Raw genomic sequence first — 22,780 nt, forward strand, 5'->3', positions numbered from 1 at the left:
GTAGCTGATCACCACTATTAGAGACAAAATAACATCCATGAAGTGGTACAGCCACATGCGATCAAATAGCGTCTGATAACTAATCTACTCAGGTACCCTACAGTATTGCCGTTTGTTGTCTACAACCTTAATTTCATGTTGTCTACAAGGTTGTCTACAACCTTAATTTCATTTCAACCTTAATTTCATGATTTTCAATTGTTAGCTAAGCTTACTAAAGACGTTTATTTTTACGGTTTATTTGAAAGATTGTTATTTTTTGATTGTTATTTGTGTCTAGCCGGCCTTTATAACCCGCAGTTCCGCATGTATATTTGTCTTCGGTGGAACGGCAGAACAAAGTAATGCTTAGCTATAGTCTGGTTACTAAAGCAGCATGTGGCTCCGTGGGTGAGGCGACCGCTTAGGGATCTAGGAGTTCGAGGTTCGAATTCCACAAATATAGAATCTTTTTTATTTCTTTACAGCAGTTTCAATTTTTTTTAATTTATTTTGCAGCTGCCGGTAACAGCAATACGCCCTAGGCATGTTTTGATTGCGTTGCTTAATCTCTGGGGTACATTTTATTGTTTAGATTGCACTCGAAATACCCGACCGATTATCGTTTCCGCGTATGCGGAACTGCGGGATGTACACTTGCACGGTCCGGCTAGACGCTAATCGTTCTAACAAAATAAATCAAATAACAATACAGCTTTGAAATAAACCGCAAAAATAAGCGTCTTTAGCTTACAATTGAATGTCATGAAATTAAGGGACAACAAACGGCAACATTGTTGGGTGCCTGTGTTGACTAGTGGAACGTAGACGTTAGTCATGCGATCACATACTTTTATACCATCCAAGACCCCATTTTCCAGCAAGACAATGCCAGAACAAATGTTGCTCGAGCATCAATAGCCTTTATGAATCAGCACCACCTTAACTGTTTACCATGGCCATCAAGACGACTCGATCTATCTCCCATTGAACATGTTTGGGACATGATGGGTCCAAGATAGAACACCCTCCGTAGTCTTATGCATGAAGTTGAAGAATGTTGGAAGGGGATACCCAAATAACGATATTTCTATATTTACTTATTTCTCTGAAGAGGATTATAACAGTATCGAACTTGGTACGCTCGAAAAAGAAATTGAAGGATGATATAAAAAATTGTTTGGAGATGACCGACTATGAAAGTAAAGTTCAATAACACTCGATGATACAGAGTCGATTGGTTTTTATGCTGATTGATTTGTAAGAATCATTTCAAAACAAGAAACAAGAAGTATATTTTTTTTGAGACGGAATTGGTATTTTTTGGAAAATTTTGTTTTCCTATTACTTTTACCACTCTTTTTTATATGTTATATACTGACATAAAATAAATCATACAGTTAAAGGCCGAACACTGTCAAACAAATCCATAAATTGATCAAAAGTAATAGAAAGTTTAAATAAAAGTAGGTACTTGCTTAATTTGTTATATTTTTTGTAATCAAATGATATTTTTGTATCACAAAATTTTTCCACCAAGAGTGCAATCAATAATGTTTTTTAATCTTTAGAAAGAGAATACATACTGGCAGGTACTTTCATTTTGTGAATGTATGCGTTAAGAAAGCCGTGAACGTGTACGTCTATCACTTTTGACATCTGGCCTGTCAAGCCAACCGAATGTGTATGTTTTAAAGCAGGCGAAGGCAAGGAATTTTATTGCACAACGCCGAAACCATCTTGCTCATAAATATGATGACCTTATGGCCATAGCTCAGGTGTAATACTATCTCCGATACGGCGAAGAGATAAATAAATATCTGGGCTCCTTACGAATAGTGACTTTTACTTATTAATTACAAGAGATTAATTATTTTCGTTGTCTAATTTAGATTTGAATTATTGAGAATTATTACAAATTAGCTAGCACTTTGATGGTGGCTATACCAGCTGCGTCTCAAAAGTGGCTTACCTCTATAACTTTTTTAATTTCCCAGAAAAAAACCCTGAGCTTTGGTAGGTTAGTGTATGAAATAAATTAGGATTGATTGATGTATTCAATTGTTTCCGGTCATTTCCTGTTTTATCGGAAATGACGACAACTTTTGATTTTTGAATAGCACCCTCGGTATTTTGTTACTTTATTCGATAGAAAATGACACTATGGGTTATTTGAAATTGCAAAACGCTATTCATAAAGACAATTTGACTCGAAATACCAAGTGTGTGGTATCAAATTATTCGTAAAAAAATGCTTAAATTTAAAACAGAATTTTGTATTAAGCGAAAATGTCAAAAGTTGACATATGATATGTCATTCTATTCAGAGTATCATTTTCTATCGAATAAACTAAAAAAATATAGAGGGTGCCATTTAAAAATCAAAAGTTTGTAATCATTTTCGGTGAAACAGGAGGTGGTCGAAAATAATTGAATACGTCAATGAATCCTAATTTATGTTGTATACTAACGTACCAAATCTCGTTTTTTATCTGAAAAAATAAAAAAGTTATAGGGGTGAGCCACTTTTGAGACCCACCCGGTATATAAAGTCCTGCAACAGTGATGCGTCAGGCATCTACGGTTGGCTATTCTGATTTTCCGCGTTACGTTGGCAATCATTTTAAGAAATTCGTATATTTATTGTTGTTACCATTAGGTGTTTAGTAGATTTGGTCTGTACTTATTTTATTATAATTGTAGCAATCTTAAATTCTATAGGATGTTCAAAATTGAATGCCAAACTAAAATAATAAAAAAGTCTTGTCTTTTTAAATGGAAAACACTGTATATTATTTCTTTTTGGTAACATACATAACAGATTTGATAAAAATTTACTGTTGAAAGAGTCATATCTAAATATGTTGTTATAACTGAAGTGAAAAGTAATTTATCCTTTTGTTACAGAAGATGAAGACTGGAGCGGCGATCCTGCAGATTCATCAATTTATTTGATGCAGGACACTCAACATATGACTTTACCAAGACCTTTCAGGAATCAGGAAAGCTTCAGAGAAAGTTCTAGAGAAAATATCAGCAGGGAAAAATCTCCAGAAATAGATCAACGCTACTCGAGGTATAACGAATTTCTTTTTTTGTTTTACCAAATTTCGTTATTTTTTTACCCATACATGTATTCCATATTAATTTAATTCATTATTATATCATTTCCTTTTCCGTCAATTTTTCTTCTTTTCATTATTCTTTTTTTTCAATTTTTGATGGCATATACACTGTATCTAGATCTAGTAGATCTAATCTAGTATCTAGATTTTATGGGAGGAAGGAAGTTAATATATTATGTCCCTCTTTTCATTGAGTTATAAGTTATTATACAGTCTTAGGGCTTTGACAAAAGCCTGCATCTGAGACGGTTTTTACAGAGGTTGATCTCCATCTTCGATATCAGTCGTACCAAAGTTTATGGCCCGAATGGTTTTCGTCTCGGTGATGAGGTATTCTAGTGTTTTTTTCCCACAGAATCTGAGGTGTCCATAGTTGAGACAGTGTCTTATTAAAAACCCCTCGACAATCCGAAGATTGTTCTTACTTAAGTGAAGGAAAATCTTTGATTTTGGTCGTAAGTTCTGACGAACTTTTCCCGATTACCAGACCAAACTCCCATTCCCGGTTACGGATGGAATCTTCTCTCAACCTGGAAGAACTGAAGAACCTCCTGAGTTCTGCTTTAAGTTGGTTTCTACTTGAGAAGCAGAACAGTTCTGATCCACTTAGTGGAGTTCTCTCCTTTATAGCTAGATCGTTTGCTTCTTTATTACCTTTTATCCCTTTGCGGGCTGGCTCCCAGAGTAGGATTCATTTTCTTTGCCTAATTGCTAAGGGCATAGTCTTATTCAAAACTCAAAAAACTTCTATAAAAATGAAATAATATACTAAAATATAAATGGTTTTTACAGGTATACCCATGACGAGCTCAAATTCTCCAAATCTTTAGACGAAGACTACAGAAAATCGAATAATAAAATAAAATATTTAGAGAAACCAATTTCAAAGTTTAGTGATAACAAGTATTTACTTAAACAGAAATCTTCAGTTAGGGAACGTGAAGTCAAAGACGATTATAGAGAAAATGAACGGGAAATTGCCAAAGAAAATTTCCGGAAATCGTTAGAAAAGGAACTGTTAAATAGGAATGGAAATAAGTACTTGGAAAAGTCTATTATTTCTTCAGAGAGATATTTTGGAGAAGAGGAGAAGAAAGATACGTACTATTACAATGAGAGAGAAAGAAACGGGAGATATAGTGAAGATAGAAAGAAGAGTGAGAAAGAGAAATATTTCGAAGATGATGGGTTTGATGAAAATATTAGGTAATATATTATATTATTTAATTTATATATTGCTGCAAAATAAAACATTTATTCGCTACAATACACCAAAAACATTTTACTTTTGCACTGGACGCGCATTTCGATAACCATGTTAGCAACATCAGCAGATGATTAAAACTAAGTTTCTACTAAAAAACTTTTAGTTTTCTAACTTTCAGTTTAAACTATCTGCCGATGATGCTAACATAGTCAAATGCTCGTCCAGTGCAAAAGCAAAATGTTTTGGTATATTAAGGTGAATTAGTGTTAATTATTTTTGGTAGACATAAACTTAACAGAAGAATATAAAAAAAAAGAACAAAATAAAAAATTAATATAATTCATAGTGGTTTCGGTTAGAATTTATGCCGATGACTTATACTCGTGATTGTGATTTATTTGTATTCTAAATTATAAAAGCCCTAAATGTATTTATATTTGAATTTTAAAACGTTTTGTTAACGAAAATGATGTTCTACGTTTGTGATTCTGAAGAAGACCGAATTAAAATTGGTCGAAACGTCAATCATTAAACTAAATGTAAACGTAAGTTTCGTTTTATCAACTACTGACTTAAAACCAAGAATTTAAAAACTTAAAAAATATTTATATATAGGTATAAAAACAGAAGGAAAAAATTAATCGACAAGCCCTCAACAAACTCGTAATTGTATACACAAATGTACACTGTTGTAGACATTCACACTCACACACAACAACCACACCTACATCAGTGTGCACTAGTGTAACTGCCTTCCAGCATCATCAGTACGGTAAGGAATCAGCAAGTGATGACAACGATCCCAAAAAATATAAACCAGGAAGCAAATGATGCACGAGGTACCGTCTGTAACCTAGTAGATGAAAAAAAGCAGATGATGAAAACAAAAGGAGCAAACGGGAGCCTAAGACCCCATTTTGCAGCCTAGAACTAAAGTCTGGGGTCTTAGGCTCCCGTTTGCTCCTTTTATTTTCATCATCTGCTTTTTTTTCCATCTACTAGGTTACAGACGGTACCTCGTGCATCATTTGCTTCCTGGTTTATATTTTTTGGGATCGTTGTCATCGCTTGCTGATTCTTTACCGTACTGATGATGCTGGCAGGCAGTTACACTAGTGTACACTGATGTAGGTGTGGTTGTTGTGTGTGAGTGTGAATGTCTACAACAGTGTACATTGGTGTATACGGTTGCGAGTTTGTTGAGGACTTGCCGATTAATTTTTTCCTTCTGTTTTTATATATTCCCCTCACTATTTCAATTTTTATTTTATATAGTTATATAGATATTAATATATTTTTTTATTTATTAGATCTAGAAATAACTCGTCTGATTTTGACAAAGAACGTCCAACTCGTACCTTCTCCTACGAAGAAGAGGTATTTTTCGAGGACCAAAAGCCATACAAGGAATACCCAGTGCCGAAAACCAGGCAAAAGTTCCTCGATAAGGAAGATTCCGGGAAATCTTATAGAGATAACAAAGAAAGCAGAGAAATTCGAGCTAAAGTAAATTCAAACGATTCGAGATATTACGAATCAAAATCCCTTCAACGGTAAGATAGTACCTAATATTAAAGTGTTTTGATCATATACCGGGTATTTTTTAAAAGTGGCTCACCCCTATACCATCCTTGACTCGAAATTGTGGTATGTGGTAACAAATTATTAGTTAATTTTTTTTTTCCAAACATGCTAATGAGCCACTATCGGTCCATTTGAAAAAAATAATTATATTAACTCGAAATTGTACAGTCTTCAAGTTATTAGACATTTTGAACATACTAAAACTGGAAACTGTAATCTAGAGATCAAAAGATTGAGGGCAACAATATATCATAAATGGTCGCAGTTGAACAGGCTGATAGCCATTTCAAAAGTTTAAGACTTTTGATGCAAAGCGAGAATTATAATTATAGTCTGTGAAACGAATAACTTTGAATTTGACAATTCCCGCGGGCTTTTCTAGTGTTAATTTTAATAGGTCAGCAACTTGCGGCCATGCTGACGTAACGTTAGCAACAGTTCAAAAACAATGTACACAAACACCACAAACTTAATCCAAGAGAACACTGTAAACGCTCAAAATCAAGAAAATAGAATTAGTTAGGTCCATAAATTGGGGAAAACGTAAGTAAAACACCAGAAACACTAAGAAAAGCACTATTTTCACGGAAAATAACTGCAAAATGCGGCAATTAACCTTTAATACGTGTCATATTTAGAAATGTCAAAAGCTGATGACATTTTACTTTTGACAAGAATTATGACATTTCGTGTTGATTTTTGCAAAAAGAGGGAAGAACTGTCACTTGTTTTATTATTTTCCTTTACTATTTCACGAAAGTAAAAAGAGTGACCTATCTGATTCGTTCAGGCAGTCAATTTAAAGAAAATCAGTAACTTTTTTGACAGAGGGATTTTATATTTGCCATGTTGGTAAAAAATAACGGTCAAAATTCAAAGTTATTCATTTTATTGACTATAACTATAGTTCACATATAAACTTGTAGTCACGTGATTAAGCTTGAGCGGCACAGCGCTGCCCAACTTTACATATTTTCTTTTAATCAAAATATTTTAGGAAACAAAAAATAAATTAATTATAAATATATAAACAGTTACTATTTACATCAACAAAACTCACCTTTCCACTTAAGAAACATAAAGGGCCATTGCTACAACTTTCCCGTTCAAAACCTGTTCAAAATATTCTAATAAAGTTGAGTTGATGAGTTTTTTACGGCTATTAAGCTATCTTGTACACTTCTCACTAAAAGAGGTTCTAAAAAGAACAATGTTCGACTGCAAGCTCTGCTAGTATTCATTTTTTAGCTTAAAGTATCTCACCCAAAAATTCGTAATTAAACCAAAAACTCATAATACAAAACTAAAGTGTCAAAACGAATGACAACGTCAGCAAATAAATAAATAAATGTGGCAACTTGATATTTTTTACAGCAGCGCTGCCACCTGAATCCCTAGCGGGAAATTTAAATTCCAGTTGGTGAGCCCTGCGCCGAATATGTCCATGGTTGGCAACAATGAATTTAAAATTTGCGCCCTCGATTACGTAACTAAAACTTTAATTGGTGTCAAATATACTTTGAAATTTTAATAACAACAATATATTTGCTTTATACCGTGCTGGCAACTTTTACTTTTAGGTCGGTATTTACATGTGTGGAAGTAAATCGCATAGGGATCTTATTAAGTCGGAGTGAAAGAAATAATAACGGGGTGCTGTTGCGGCGTTGCCACATTTCTCCGGTACGCCTTTCTCTATCAAGTAAAATAAAATCACGATCGCAAACAGCTTATTTTAAAAAGACTTTTATTTTCGAAAAGATAACTATAGTCTGTCCAACGACAAAATCCTTGACAGTGATAGAGGTGTCTGTCATTTTCATTTCAAAGCAGTTTTTTTTTATTTTACAAAGAAATAAGTTGGTACAATTGGAACGTATAATTAATATATTTAAATTTTGAGTGACAAGTGATTACTTCAAAATATTGTGAAAAAAAATGTATAAAACTGAAAAAATGTAATCTTGGTTAATTAACTTTAATCTTAATTTTTCTGCAGTACTAAAATGTATTATTTACCTATCGTGTGATGGTATTTTACAGATACTCCAGTTTTTGGTACCATATACGAGATAGTATACAACTTTATTTGTGGCTAATACAACTCTCTGGCCATAGTCTCTGGCAAACTGTGTTTCTGGCGGTCTTTGGGCACCGAATATTAACTGTAAACTATGGTCTGGGTCAACACTTAATTTTCCCTCGAGTTTTCCTCCACTTAATTAAAAAAAAAGAAACACAAGTAACAACACTGTCCAAAATGCAAAATATTTATCATTTCTATTTGACATAATTTGACACAAAATTATAACCTATAATTTGGCAAGAGTTAAACAGTTCTAATAGCGCGATCAGGTCGCAGTGTTTCCGGCAGAGGACGGCCACTTGCTATGGAAAAAAAAATAGCGCGACCACTGTCGAAAACCAACTGAATTACACTTATTTTTGCCAAAAGTGCATGAGTTTCTAACTTGCACTTAAAAATTTATAAGCTATAGGCAAAATTACAATGACTCGTAATAAATAAGCAAATAAAGTATCACGAGACTTAATTAAATCGTGAAGCTGAACGCATGATGTACACTCTTCCCTAGAATTTTAAGTGCTGATATGGTACTGATTGGGTCGACCGGGCGACTGCGACGAATCTGCTTATCCCCTTCCAAGTTTCTTGGCAATGTGCACAGTTTCTCGGTTTATTTTATACGTTTGGCAACGTTTTTACTGCTCTCTCTTTGTTCAGTACATTATAAACGCATTGTACTCTTCTTACATACGGAAATCTCGACCCAAGACTAACCTTTGCCAGCCCTTAATACAATTTTCTTATTTTTTTAGTAACAGAGACTACGAACGAGACTATAACAATGACAGCAAACAAGGATATCGCTACGAAGCAAAACCAGAATACTTCGAAAATTCGACGAATTCAATAAACCGAAGACAACCTCAATTTCGACAAAGATCTCCTCCAGATGAAGAAATCAAGGTATGTTGCTTACTCTTTTATTGTTCGTGTTTTATCTTCTGAATGTAGGTTCCATTGCAGGCACCCAAAGACCGGTTCATGGATGCCAAGGAGAAGTTTTTGCTCATGGAAAAGGAAAGGCTGGAACAAGAACGCAGACGTCCCGAACCGCCAATTTCACCAACCATCCAGAAGGATAAGATTCATTTTATTAAGAGGCATCAGAGCATGGCTTATACGTCCAAAGATCATCTTAGGAACAATTACGAAGATAGGTAATGACATTAATTTAAATTAGCGATAAATAATGTATGATCATATAAAAATAACGTCATGGTAGGCATACAAAGTATATTTCAGATCTAGCTTTACTATATACCTGGAAACTTTCTACTATTTCTACTAAGTATACTTTTTTAACTTTTATCAAAAATATTGTGATTTAATTACTAGCTTGTAAACAAAATTTATTTTGAATAAACTGTAAAATTTATCTATTTTTATGGCTTATTTTCTTTGATCTATGACTATATCTGTCGCTGAAGTTCTTGACAAAAGACAGACGGACATCAAAATACAAAACTATCACAGAACTATGATTAGTTTTGATATGATAAAAGTCTGTCTAATGAGTAAGGAAAGACTTCTACAAACGACTTCTAAAAAAAATAGAGAAAATACAGTTTCATCTGTGAGAATCGTGTATTTCGGTAGAAGTATCACTGACTGAATGCTATTTCTACACCAACCATGATACACTTTTTATTCGATTCAATACATGCTCTAATAATATTCTTTATGTTTTAGATTTTCGAACGAAAGACGAGATTTTTCTGAGGATATTTCTCCAAAACCTGCACCAAGACAAGTGTCTGAAGAGGTGCGCTACAGGAACCACAGAGATAAAGATGTGGATCGGTAGGTTTTTATTAATTGATATTGATCAATATTTACTAAATATGTAGTAGATATAACAATAAACATGTATACATAATCAATATACCTAATATAAATATAAATGAATTTGTAAATGGATTTAGCATAATATAAAAATAGCCTTAAAATAAAAAATTCGTAGATTAAGTTAAGTTAATACTCGTTAAAACATTTACATTTTTTTATAAGTACAAACAGAAAAGCAGGGTTGGAAAAAATCATGATTTTTAAAAAAAAATGAAAAAAATCAGATTTTTTTTATTTAAATCAGATTTTTTTGATTTAAATCAGATTTTTTTGATTTTTATTCAAAACAATATTTAAATCGGATTTGCAAATAACTAGGACATATTTCCAATTAAAGTCCTATCCTAAATGGCTAAATCTATCTAGATTAACATTAACAATTCTAGGGGGCGTGTGATTTTTCCACATATATTCCAACAATATATTCCACAAAGAAAAGTCGTTCGCTTCAGATCAAAAGGATATTTTTCAAACGTCTCAAAAGTATTAATTTTTTGTCATTTTAACGCCTAGGCATAAAAGTAAAGCACTGTTACGCATAAGCACAAAAGTGCAAAAATATATTATTAAACTGATATTAAGTGTCGAATTCAACGAGTGTACAAATTGTTGTTCGATTACTGTTAATATTATTTGCAATGTTTGAAATTGATTAAAAAATTATTTGTAATGTTTAAAAAAATAGTATGTTCTATTCGGAATAAAAATGTATTTTTTGTGCCTCCCTGTAACGTTGGAATAGCTTTACGATGGTCCTTCAAAGGTACAGCATCGTCAAAAAAAGTATAATTTTTGCTCCTAATAAAACAATATACTATTGTTCGGAAAGAGTCTTAAGTCGAGAATGAAATTAGTATGCATTATCTAATATCAAAGTGAGTACTTACTCCAGATCAAAATGTTGGTAGGAATTTGGAAAGATACAACCGTTTCAAAAAAAAATAAAACAACATATTTTCTGACAACAATTATAGATTATCGGGAATAAAGATATAATCTCTATATTAGAAGAACCTAGTTCTGCACTAGACTTTGCGAATGATATGTATTTGAACAGCGAATTTTTGTCACTTATACAGAAATTTTAAAATAAATCCTTGTGTTTAGCGGACTAATGGATTCACACGAAATTAGTTCAAAAATCGGTCCAACAATTAAATTAATGAATAGATATTTTTATATAGTTTTATAACATTTACAATTATTTTTCGATTTATTATCTGCTACATCTGATATAGAAAATGTTTATAGTTTTCTAGGAGACATTTCAGAGACAAGTTTTACAGTTATTTTTTGATTTATTATAAAGTTTCAAAAAAATTATTTTTTTTGATTTAAATCACATGATTAAAATTAAAAAAAATCACTTGATTCAAATCACGATTTAAATCATGATTTAAATCATGCCAACCCTGCAGAAAAGTGATGAAAATTAGAAATAAACATACTTAGTTTTTCATATTTAAATTATTTTGTAAATTAAAATTATTAAATTAAAATTAAATTAGATGCATAATTCAATAATATACGAGACACCATTTATTAATGTTTTGGACCATCATCCAGTTTTGTTTTCTAAAACATAAATAGAAAAAAACTACACATTTTTCAAATATACTGTATCCCTTCTGTTGAAATTATACATATTTTAAAATATTTTTTATTCTATTATGAGGCACTTATTACTATAGTTCAAATACAAAACTAAAGTGTCAAAACGAATGATAATATCAGGAAATAAATAAATACATGTGGCAACTTGACGTTTGATTACGTAACTAAAAGTTTAATTGATATCAAATATATTTAATTATTATCTACCTTTTAACTCTATTTTATAGTTTGAGTAACATTTGAATTCGTTAATTCTTTAATAGTAAAGCGTTATTATTAAGTGTCCTCCATATTTAAAAAAATGTAACTTAAAGTATACATTCAAATTTTAAAATATATGAGTTTTTATAAACTTATTCTGGTCACAAACCAAATAAAACTATAGTTAGTAAATAACAAAAACTGTTTGTTTTTAGATACAGAAATACAGATAAGTATGATCCAAAGCGAAGGTCTATGTTTTCTTTGATCGAAGAAGAACATAAGAAGAATTCCAACGAGATAGCGAAAGAACTAAAAAGGCGATCATACATGGACGTCGGCCATCACGCTTTAGAAGATCAGAAAGAAAGCTTCAGAAGATCAGAAGAACGAGAAGTCAGAAGCAGCAGGCATTATCAGGATCTTCCAGAAGCAGAGCGGTAATATAACGTTATATACAACCACAGATGTTAACATTACTAAAAATTCAGTAATTGTTATATTTTGTGTTAGGTTAAGTGTTATATTGCCTACCTTTACTTCCTCTCTTAACTACTTTAACTCGATCGTCTGTCTCATTCACTATCACATAAGATTTCATATTTTTCTCTAAAAATACTAAAATATAACTCTAAAAATAAATTAGTTATACAATTTAATATTTGTTCTTTTTTATAGATACGGCTCATCTTTAGTTGATAATTTCTCCAAATCGACACACAACCTAGACAAAATGTCCGATAGCAAGTACGACCAGAAATTCATAAAGAATCCTCAGAAAATGATGAAATCTGTCCCTGGATACAGACACAGCTATGCAGAGCCCAAAATCAGAATAGAACCACGAAAGAAGAATGTTTCTGATATGCTGCATAGAACTAATAGTAGCGTAGGGTATATGCAACCTAGGGTAGGCATTGCTAGTATCCACCCATATTAGATTATCTGCCAACTGAAATGCAGCGAGACGTTATTATTTTAAAAACATTTTATAAAGAGTGACAGAAAATAATAAAGAGCCTTTGCATACTCGTTAATGAACAAGAATAAAGTATTTGATATTTATTAAACAACAGTTTTCTATTTTGTATATTTTTAACATTTTGTAAAGATTTGTTCTATGTAGAGCATATCTTAAATGTGTCATATTTTAAATGACTGAGTTATATATTAAATTATTAAATGTATTTCTCTTTACTTTTATTTACTAAAAAATAAAGTGTATTTTATAATAAACTGTATATATTTTAAAGAAGTTCTTACAAATCGGGGATAATAGCAACAAATCTGGTAGGTGTAGGTTAATTGTAAATAACAAAACGTATATTGTAATATGTACTTATTCTTATAAATCATGTAATATTACTTGTTTTAGTTATGTATCTGAAAATATGATTACATGTAAAATAATAATTGCTTTTTTATAAATTTTTATACTTTTTAAAAATAAATATATCTTAATGTATATTCGTTATTTTTTTGTTACACCCAATCAAAATTAAAGTAGATATACCACATTGGATCGAGGCAGTCTTGGTCGGTATATTGCATGAACTTTGGAAAATACTAGCTTTTCTTGGTTTGTTCAGAACGTGTTATTGTACTGACCGAATTGAGTGTACTCTTCGTACATACGTACCTTGGCGGACATGTATAAAATTTATTTTATCAAAATATATGTATGCATAATTCAAAAATACATGATTCGCCCTTTCTTTCAAAAATATTGAAAGAAACTTTTTTAATCTGTAACATTTCTTCTGCTATTTTTTAAAATATGCAATAATTGTTCATATAACAAACTAATTCTAATTTACTTTTAAATTTTAGAAAACACAATTCTAGAACACCTATTATGATTTTTTTATATCCAAAATAAACTAACACATTTATTTATAATATTTGCAGAGTATAAGAAGGGGTATATAGTAAACGCCACGAATGTTTGGGAGTGATTCATCGCTTGATGAAGTTAGAATCGACACGCGCGCTATCATTTTTACATTAAAAACGTAAATTTTTACCGCAGACGTAGGTTTTTAACGGCCCGGTCTAATCATCTGCCTGCGCTCCTCCTACTTATTCTAAAATGTTAGCGAGATTGACAAAGAGATACTATATTGCGTTTCTTTGATTGATTCGTTTTTGTGCGTCAGTCCATTGGTGTGCTTGCAGTGCGACCAATGGGGCATTCCATTTTATATTTATAACCAAATATATGTTTTGACAAGACTTTGACAGTTAAAACAACAAATTACAATAGATTATATATTGATTATTATATGACTTGAAATACCACGGCACTGGAATAAAGTTTTATGTGACCTTGAACCGATTAGTTCACATGGTAGCGACCGATAAATCACTCCCAAACATTCGTGGCGTTTACTATATGTCTTTTTATAAGTAAGCCTCTCTCTCTAGTGATTTTTTAATACACTACATCAAATAGCACAAGAGGCAAAATAAATTGATTTAAAGAAAACTATAAATTATGTAAAATTACTTGCAATATTAATCCTAGAGTAAGTAAAAGATGGCGCACGAAGTATAAAAGAATTACAGTGACTATATAAAAGAATAAAAATATTGAATCAGTAAAATAGTTTAAATAGCATTGAGCAAAAACAATTTATATTATAAGCCAAAAAATGTATAGAATATAAAATTGACATAATTATAGAATAATAAATTAAATATTATTAGAAATAAAATAATTCATACGGTAGAAAGCTGTATATTCTGTTGGTATTTATAGTATTATTAAATCTAGTAACAGCTAGATGGCGCAAGAGGTATTGACCATTTAACAAATTGGTATGTAATATGACTTCTCTAATAGAAAGAATGGAATATAACTTGGTAATATTTGAGGAGTAGTTTCATCTCGTTGGAATTTGACTTTCGAAAAATCCGTTTACCAAAAATAAGCTTTTTACGTCAAGCAGTTTAAGCAGAATCGTGGTTAACAACACCCTGTATGATTTTTTAAAAAAATTCAAAATATGTAAAAAACCAAATAAATTATGCTTGCCCAAGCGTTCTCCCGAAAGACGTTTTTTAAATAACAAATATTGTAATATTTGAGGGGCGTTTTCACCCTCTTGGAATTTAAGATTCGAGAAACCCCTCCTTATCGAACCTCTACACCCCACAGTCAATCCGTTTGCCCAAAATCAGCTTTAAACTTCAAGCAGTTTAAGCAGAATCGTTATTACTCAATGGTCATATTTTATGAAACACCCTGTATAAATTTATAAAAAATCTTAAAATAATCGTGTTTAAGAGTTTCTCCGAAAAACTCACCGGTTTTAAAAAAAAATATTCTAATATTTGAGGGATAGTTTCACCCTCGGTTTCACCCCCTTAGAATTCGAGTAGAAAAATCCCTTCTTATCGAACCTCTACACCTTAAAGTCAATCTGTTATCCAAAAATCAGCTTTTTACGTCAAGCGCTTTAAGCAGGATCGTGATTAATTAATGACCAGATTTTTCGAAACACCCTGTATACATTTTTAAAAAATCTTTAAATATGTAAAAAAACAAAATAAAATATACGTGTTTAAGCGTTTTTTTCGGAAACTTGACCGTTTTTTAAATAAAAAATATGTAATATTTGAGGGGTGGTTTCACCCTCTTCGAACTGGAATTTCGAAAAATCCCTTCTTATCGAACCTCTACACCCTAGAATTAACCCGTATGCCAAAATTGAGCTTCTTACGTTGAGGGGTTTGAGCAGGATCGTGATTAATCAGTATGTCAGTCACTTAAGGATTTTATATATTAGCCTTTATTAGTATACTGTACAGTACGTCTGTCCGTTCTGTAGCTACGGGGTATCCGTGAAAGGGGAAACGATATTCTCTCCATGTTTTTCGTAAAAATTTAGACGACGCGTCCCATTAATAAAAATTCGACAAATTTGCAAGTAGCCAATAAAATGAGTGGGCAAATATATTGTTGTTTATTTAATTGTTTTTTGTCCGCAATACGTCGAATTGACGAGTACGTCACCTCAAAATCGCTCCGTCCACTCATTTTATTGGCCACTTGCAAATTGGTCGATTTTTTATTGATGGGACGCGTCGTCTAATTTTTTACGAAAAACATGGAGAGAATATCGTTTCCCCTCTCACGGATACCCCGTAGCTACAGAACGGACAGACGTACTGTACCTATTTAAAAAATCAGAAGCATTGAAGTAGGACTATTCGGCTATATTCCGTATGGAAATTAGTATCTCTTCAACGCTTAAAATATCTAGCTTTGGAATATGTACAAAAATCTTGCCAATATTTTCCACTGCTAAAAAAAAACATTGATTTAAATAGATTCTTAAAGGAATTAGTATTTACCCTATAACACCCATCCTCGCTCAAATATCGTCTATAAAATACAAATTACTTTCTAGTTCTAGCATCCTCATCCAACTGCTTGGTTTTGCACACAATGGCCCTATTTGATCGGTGGAAAGGGTTTCAGTGTAGGGGAAAAATATTGTATAGGAAAAACAAAATGGGGTTGCAACACCCTCTCCTCCAATAATTAATATTACTAGCAAAAAAGCAAAAAAAAAATAAAACATAATTTTGTCCAACTTTTAGTTCATAATACCCCGTGTGCGTTGGGTATGCAAAAAAATAAAGACAATGGAAGTCCGAAATTCTTTTAATTTCAACATTTATACGATGTTAAAACATTTAAAAAATAATTTTTTGTAATTATTTTAAATACCATTATTTTTTTGAATTTGTTATAATATTGCTGTAACATTAGTGTTATTTTTAATTATTCAGTTTAATAGGAGTAAGATTAGATAACTTTTTTTTATTTCAATTGTATTAATTGTGATTCATAAACTCGCGTTTATCTCTAAAACTACAGACTTTAATTTCTTTCTTAAAGTTTTTACTTACACTTTTTCTCCGGCTTTCTTCCAACTTGAGACTTTTTTCGATGTGATGTCGGAGCGAAAATTACATATCTACCAAATGTGACATCAATTTGGGGCGGCCGGCAGTGAAACGTGGGAAATGACTCAAAAACGAGATTGGTTGACGTTGGAAAAGCCGACCAACGCTGGACAGTGTCGATGCCTGTTCAGAGTAATAAAAAATATAGTCAACAAATTGAAACTTCTTAATTTTTTAGAAAAAGAGACATAACCAAAATCATCAAGATAAAAAGGTTAAATATGTAAATATAGTAAACGGAAATGAAACTGATAGTGCTATACAGGGTGTCTCAGATTTTAATCGGGAAAATTTAACAGACGATAGAACTTGCAAAAATAAAACAAAAAATTCATATCAACTTGTAAGATTTAAAGCTTCCTTTTCGAGATACAGGGTGTTAAAGTTACTTAAAAAAAAAAAAAAATTAAGATATTTGAAAAACTCTTTAAACGATTTTGAAATAACTTGACCTGTTTATAATACTTACTATGGGACTTAATTTGATGTAATTAGATTTAAGTTTAATGGCCAGGGGCGGCGGTGGGGCATCACTGTTAAATTATTTTAAAGGAAAAAATAGGCACGCCACTGCTTTTTTAGAAGTATAATATTATTTTTGGATTTAGTAATTAAAAATATTATTTTTTGTCTCTTGACTTTTTTGTCTATCTTGCTTACTTCTTGCGAAAAAAATTAAATTCTAATTGGTAATTAATATTATAATTGGTATTCTAATGGTGCCCTGTATCTCAAAAAGGAAGCTTTAAATCTTACAAGTTGATATAAACTTTTTGCTTTATTTTTGCAAGTTCTATCGTCTATTAAATTTTCCCGATTAAAATCTGAGACACCCTGTATATCCAAACATATAAAAACAGTGTGCATTAAATTGAAGGATTTGAAAGAAATGTTTGAAAAAGTGACTATTGACTGCTTTATTATAAATATTATTCTCAATTTATTTCTGTACATTTTCTGTTTCCTCAATAGCTTGCAAAATTTGTGGAATACCACCCAAAATACACACTTTTATGCAAATTCCCACAGACAATGACTAAAGAATATGGACATGTAACGCCCATATACGGGCTGCAGCAGAATTTGTGACCTTAGACGCCATTCTTTTGATGGCAAACAGTGAGTCATAATCTGGTCACCAGCGACAATTTTAGCGATTTTTAATAGTTTGTGAGTAGTGAACTTCGTATAAACTTTATTACAATGCTGATTAGTTGTTTAGCTTTCAAGTGTAAAAGCAGAAGCGATAAGAAAGCGCCAGGAGTTACGTTTCATAGGTAAAAATAAACAGTCCGCTCCACCTTTTTAGCGTTTTCTTAGTTTTCTTATTGAATTCGATAATTATTTTTCTGATATTATATGTACTTGATGTGTGCTATACGTTGATACTAGTTTTGTACCTTTTGTTAACATTTTAATACGTTTTTTTCGTAATTAATTAGTATGATACTACCATATACACCATAGGCGTAGTCAAAACATTTATCAAAAAATATAAATATCTCTTCAAACAGCTAGGTTAAGAAAAATATGTGCTACGGCACTGTTTGGTGACATCGTCACAATTTGCTCTCGGGTGTTATTTGTCCTTGTATTCTTTAGTCAATGCCCACAGCAAATGCCTAATAATGTTAACGCTTAAATTTATTTAAGGAAAGAAAAAAATTTGAACCTAACCAACAATTCGTATTTATAGTGATTTACAGTAATTTCCTTAAATTATACAAATATTCTCGTTGATTATTGGTTTGAAATAAATATGACTATGTTCTTCAATGAAGCGAGTTGCTCTAACTCTAAAAATGCTGACTAGATAGGTGAAATGTTCTGCATATTTTAAGGTGGTCTCCTGTATATATAGACTTCAGCCGGTTCTATTATGGTAGGAGTTGACAAGCAATTTTGATAATATTACAGACACATGCACGAAACATGTGTCTGCGTTTTTGATTACTCTGTGGATGGCCTGCAGCGCCGCAAAGTAGGTAGTCAGTGGAGCCCCGGGGCTCTAAAGCAACTTTCTCGTCTCGTGATATCGGGTCCGGTGCGACTTCCACTCGATATCGGACATTGTTCGAGGTAGAGTATGTTCCACATGACCAGTTTTATAATTAATCACGATAACAAATCCCCTATAAGAATAATCTAATGTCTTTTAAAACATCGAAGTCAAAAGGTATGGCGAAAATGATCTGAGCCTTTTTTTTTTAAAAAGCGTGAAACAAAGCCACACAAAATCGCACTATGTTTTAAATAGATTTTTTGTTTCTGATTTTTTTTCCATACCAAGGGGCCGTCCTCTGCCGGAAACACTGTGAGGCCTATTGTGTTTGTCCCCTTCCTATATCTGCACCCATTCTCCTATCCCTGTGTCCTGCACTAGCTGATGCAGGTCCTTGATAGGATGGGAGTATAGTTCCTCCAGTTCTAGCCTAGCTTTCACAAATAAAAAGTGTCGCTTGCGATCCAGAGCCTCGCAATGACATATTATGTGCTCCGCTATTTCAGGATCTTTATCGCAGAGTCTGCAGCAGACTTCCTTGATACAGATTGAGCTTGTTCAGGTAACACTTGACAGCCATGTGTCCTGTCAAGAGTCCTGTTGTAATCCGCACTTTATTCCTGGTAAGCATTAGCAGTTCTTTTTCGGTTTTAGTTTTCCTGATCCAGAGTTTTAGTGCACTACGGGCCATACATTTGGGTATTCCCAGTACTGGCTCTGGACCAAGATAGGATGCCGATGATCTCTGCCTAGCTAGCTCATCGGCTTTTTCGTTGCCTTGGATGCCGCTGTGGCCTTGGAGGCCTGTGTACCTCCTGAAAATAACTAGTGAAGCATTTTTTGTCGGCTAAGCAAATTTGTTTTACTAATAAAAAAACACTGACAGGCTGGTTTGATTCAAGGCAGTGTTTACAAAAAATGATTTTTTTATTTTGTAAATTTTCTTCCAGTGACAAAAAACTTGAAGAATTCTTTTAAAGATACAGCAAAGAAATTAGGTATATTTTCTATCAATTAAACTTTTAGTTATGTAATTGAGGGCGCGATTTTTAAATTCATTGTTGCCAACCAGGGACATATTCGGCACCGAGCTGACTAACTGGAATATAAATTTCGCGCTGGGGATTCAGGTGGTAGCTCTGCTGTAAAAAATGCCAAGTTGCCGCATTTATTTATTTATTTCCTGACATTGTCATTCGTTTTGACACTTTAGTTTTGTATTATGAGTTTTTAGTTTAAATAAATAGTATTGTGATACTTTAGAGCTCTTTCAGACGAGGATACTGTATGCGAGATTCTGTATACGGGATACAGAATTACAGTCGAATATTTTCGAGATACTCTTTTGGCATACTTTTTTACGCAATAGTGCGTCGGGCATCTGTAGCTCCTAGAATAAAAAACTTGCGAATTTTGTTTAAGTGCAAACCTAAAGTATGTACCAGGATGTATTTCAAGAAAATATCTTAACTTCTATAGGGTGGCTCAAAAAAGTGTGAGTGGACCTGGATGATTTTTTTTAAATGGTACACCCTGTATATTATTGCATTTTTGGCTTCCTTTCAGATCACTTTACATAACCCTAAGATAAATATATTTCGATAGTATCAGAGATATTAAAAAATAAATCAAAAATGTATATTTTTCAGCCCATCTTAAAAAAATTATTAAAAATACAAGAACTGTTTTGAAATCAAAACTATATTAGGTATTTACTTTAGATGGTCTGTTCTTTCTATGCTATAAATATGGTAATCATAAATCATACAGGATGTTCAATATTCTACGCCAAACTTTCTAAAATATAAAATATTTTTTCTTTGTTTTTTTAAATGGAACACCCTGTATATTAATTTTTTATTAGATGGAGAGTTAAAAAATGAACATTTTTTGTATTTAGAGTATTTCAAAATTTTTAACGGTTTCGCAGATACACGCAGTATTATTTGATATGGCGCTTTGAATGGTAAAATACGAGAGAAAAATCATTGGGTTGCTTTGATATAAATTTACTGTGGAAAATTCCATATGAAATATAAAACTGCAAATATCTGCGAAACCGTTAAAAATTTTGAAATACTCTAAATACAAAAAATGTTTATTTTTAATTCTCCGTCTATTGATAAAATAATATACAGGGTGTTCCATTTAAAAAAAACGAAGAAAAATTATTTTATATTTTAGAAAGTTTGGCGTAGAATTTTGAACATCCTGTATAATTTACGATTTTCATATTTATAGCAAAGTAAGTACAGACCATCTAAAGTAAGTACCTAATATAGTTTTTGATTTCAGAACAGTTCTTGTATTTTTAATAATTTTTTTAAGAAGGGTTGAAAAATATATATTTTTGATTTATTTTTTAATATCTCTGAAACAATCGAAATATATTTATTCATATCTTAGGATTTTGTAAAGTGATCTGAAAGGAAACCAAAAATGCAATAAGATACAGGGTGTTTCATTTAAAAAAAATCATCCAGGCCCACTCAAACTTTTTTGAGCCACCCTATAGAAGTTAAAATATTTTCCTGAAATACATCCCGGTACATTCTTGAGGTTTGCACTTAAACAAAATTCTCAAGTTTTTTATTCTAGGAGCTACATATGCCCGACGCACTATTGCCGGACCCTGTATATAATAATACAAAGCTTATAAATTTTTCATTATCGAAAGCGGCACGATCCATGGTTCTATTATTTATTGTTCGAACTCACTCTCACTACTGAATTATTATTTTACTATAATAAACCTACAATAAATTTTCTGTTCGCCTACGAAATCGAACAAGTCTGAATAGGTCCATAATAAGCTACTATCGTTGATTGAAGGAAATAATAAACCAAACCAAACCAGTTCTTTCAATCAACGCTACTATCACAGCTACTATGATAATTCTGTATCTCGGATACTCCTTCGTCGCCGGGTGGCTGAAAATTCCACATTCAAAAATTCGGCCGCGCGATACTGTATGCGTCGCCGAATGCCATGTGTAAGATACAATTTAACTACATGCTTTTTCTGTATCTAGATACGCACGTCTGGGATACAGCGTCCTCGTCTGAAAGAGGTCTTAAGCTTGAAAATTTTACTAGCAGTCTGTACAAGTAGTACAAGTTAGCTTAATAGCCGTAAAAAACTCATCGCAACTTTATTAGAATATTTTGAACGGGAAAGCGGTAGTAATGGCCCTTGTCCCTTAAATGCTGTTAAGAAGGTGAGTTTTGTTCATGTAAATACTAACTGTTTATATATTTATAATTAATTTAATTTTGTTTTCTAAAATGTTTTGATTAAAATAAAATATATAAAAGTTGGCAACGCTGTGCCGGTCAAGCTTAATCACGTGACTAAAAGTTTATTTGGTATGATCTGTATAGTTTGTCAGTAAACAAATCATGTTTTAATGCTTATTTTAGATATAATTACCCGTAGTTATTACCCGTTGATACAATGATAGGAAAAGTAAACATAAAAGACATAAACATAAACTATTGTATATTAAAGAAAATAATTGGATATAAGAGAAAATATGTAAATATTAGATACTATCGTTCTGTATGTGTTGTTTATTAGACTGAAATAAATCCATAATCCTCAGCGGAACATTCTAATAAATAATGATTAAGTATACCTTTGTTTTTTTCTGCAAAAAAGTCTAGGTAATTCGCTATTTGTATTTATATATTTTTTATAAAACTCCAATGCGTTGGAATCCGAACGAAAACCAACTTGTCAGTGGCTTTTCACTCTTTAATAATCTTTAAAAAAATGAAAAAGATGGAACCCTTCGAGTTTTATTTCAAAAATTCAATCTAAATTAATAGAATATCCTAGCAATAACATGCGGTAGTCAGTTGTATCAGTCATGTATTTTTAAGTAATCAGTGGCTTCAATTAGCGCAAAAGTTTGTTCCTTTAATTTCAATGTAAGCATTCAGAATGTCAAAATTAGTGGTAGACATTTTCAATTAGTAGAAAAAGTTATCAAATGTTTAACTTTTCCACTAATTATACTTCAAAATTTGCGAGAAATGTCATTTGGACCTTTGATTATCTTCCGTCAAAGAACCTGTCCAACAGCAGCAATGGAGGTCATTCTAGATCTAACACCACTGCACATTGTCATTGGTAGATATGCCAATGCGACAATGATTAGAAT

General features: G+C 32.0%; 1 protein-coding gene across 3 annotated transcripts in view; it reads left to right on the forward strand.

The window, feature by feature from the left end:
- LOC115881504 (trichohyalin) overlaps window positions 1-12,660 on the forward strand; it is a 205,518-nt gene extending 192,858 nt beyond the window's left edge. Inside the window, exons 8-15 of one of the 3 annotated variants that reach the window (XM_030899009.1) lie at window positions 2,887-3,055; window positions 3,897-4,310; window positions 5,622-5,864; window positions 8,734-8,884; window positions 8,933-9,138; window positions 9,671-9,781; window positions 11,857-12,081; window positions 12,320-12,660. In XM_030899009.1, the coding sequence (XP_030754869.1) occupies window positions 2,887-3,055; window positions 3,897-4,310; window positions 5,622-5,864; window positions 8,734-8,884; window positions 8,933-9,138; window positions 9,671-9,781; window positions 11,857-12,081; window positions 12,320-12,581 (1,781 nt within the window). In that variant the 3' untranslated portion in view covers window positions 12,582-12,660. The remainder of the gene's footprint in view (window positions 1-2,886; window positions 3,056-3,896; window positions 4,311-5,621; window positions 5,865-8,733; window positions 8,885-8,932; window positions 9,139-9,670; window positions 9,782-11,856; window positions 12,082-12,319) is intronic. The other 2 variants (XM_030899011.1, XM_030899010.1) reach the window with 2 other exon arrangements.
- The last annotated feature ends 10,120 nt before the right edge of the window (window positions 12,661-22,780 follow it).

This window comes from Sitophilus oryzae, unplaced genomic scaffold (genome assembly GCF_002938485.1).
Source record: "Sitophilus oryzae breed Bouriz unplaced genomic scaffold, Soryzae_2.0 scaffold_172_pilon_pilon, whole genome shotgun sequence".
Taxonomy (NCBI): Eukaryota; Metazoa; Arthropoda; class Insecta; order Coleoptera; family Curculionidae; genus Sitophilus; species Sitophilus oryzae.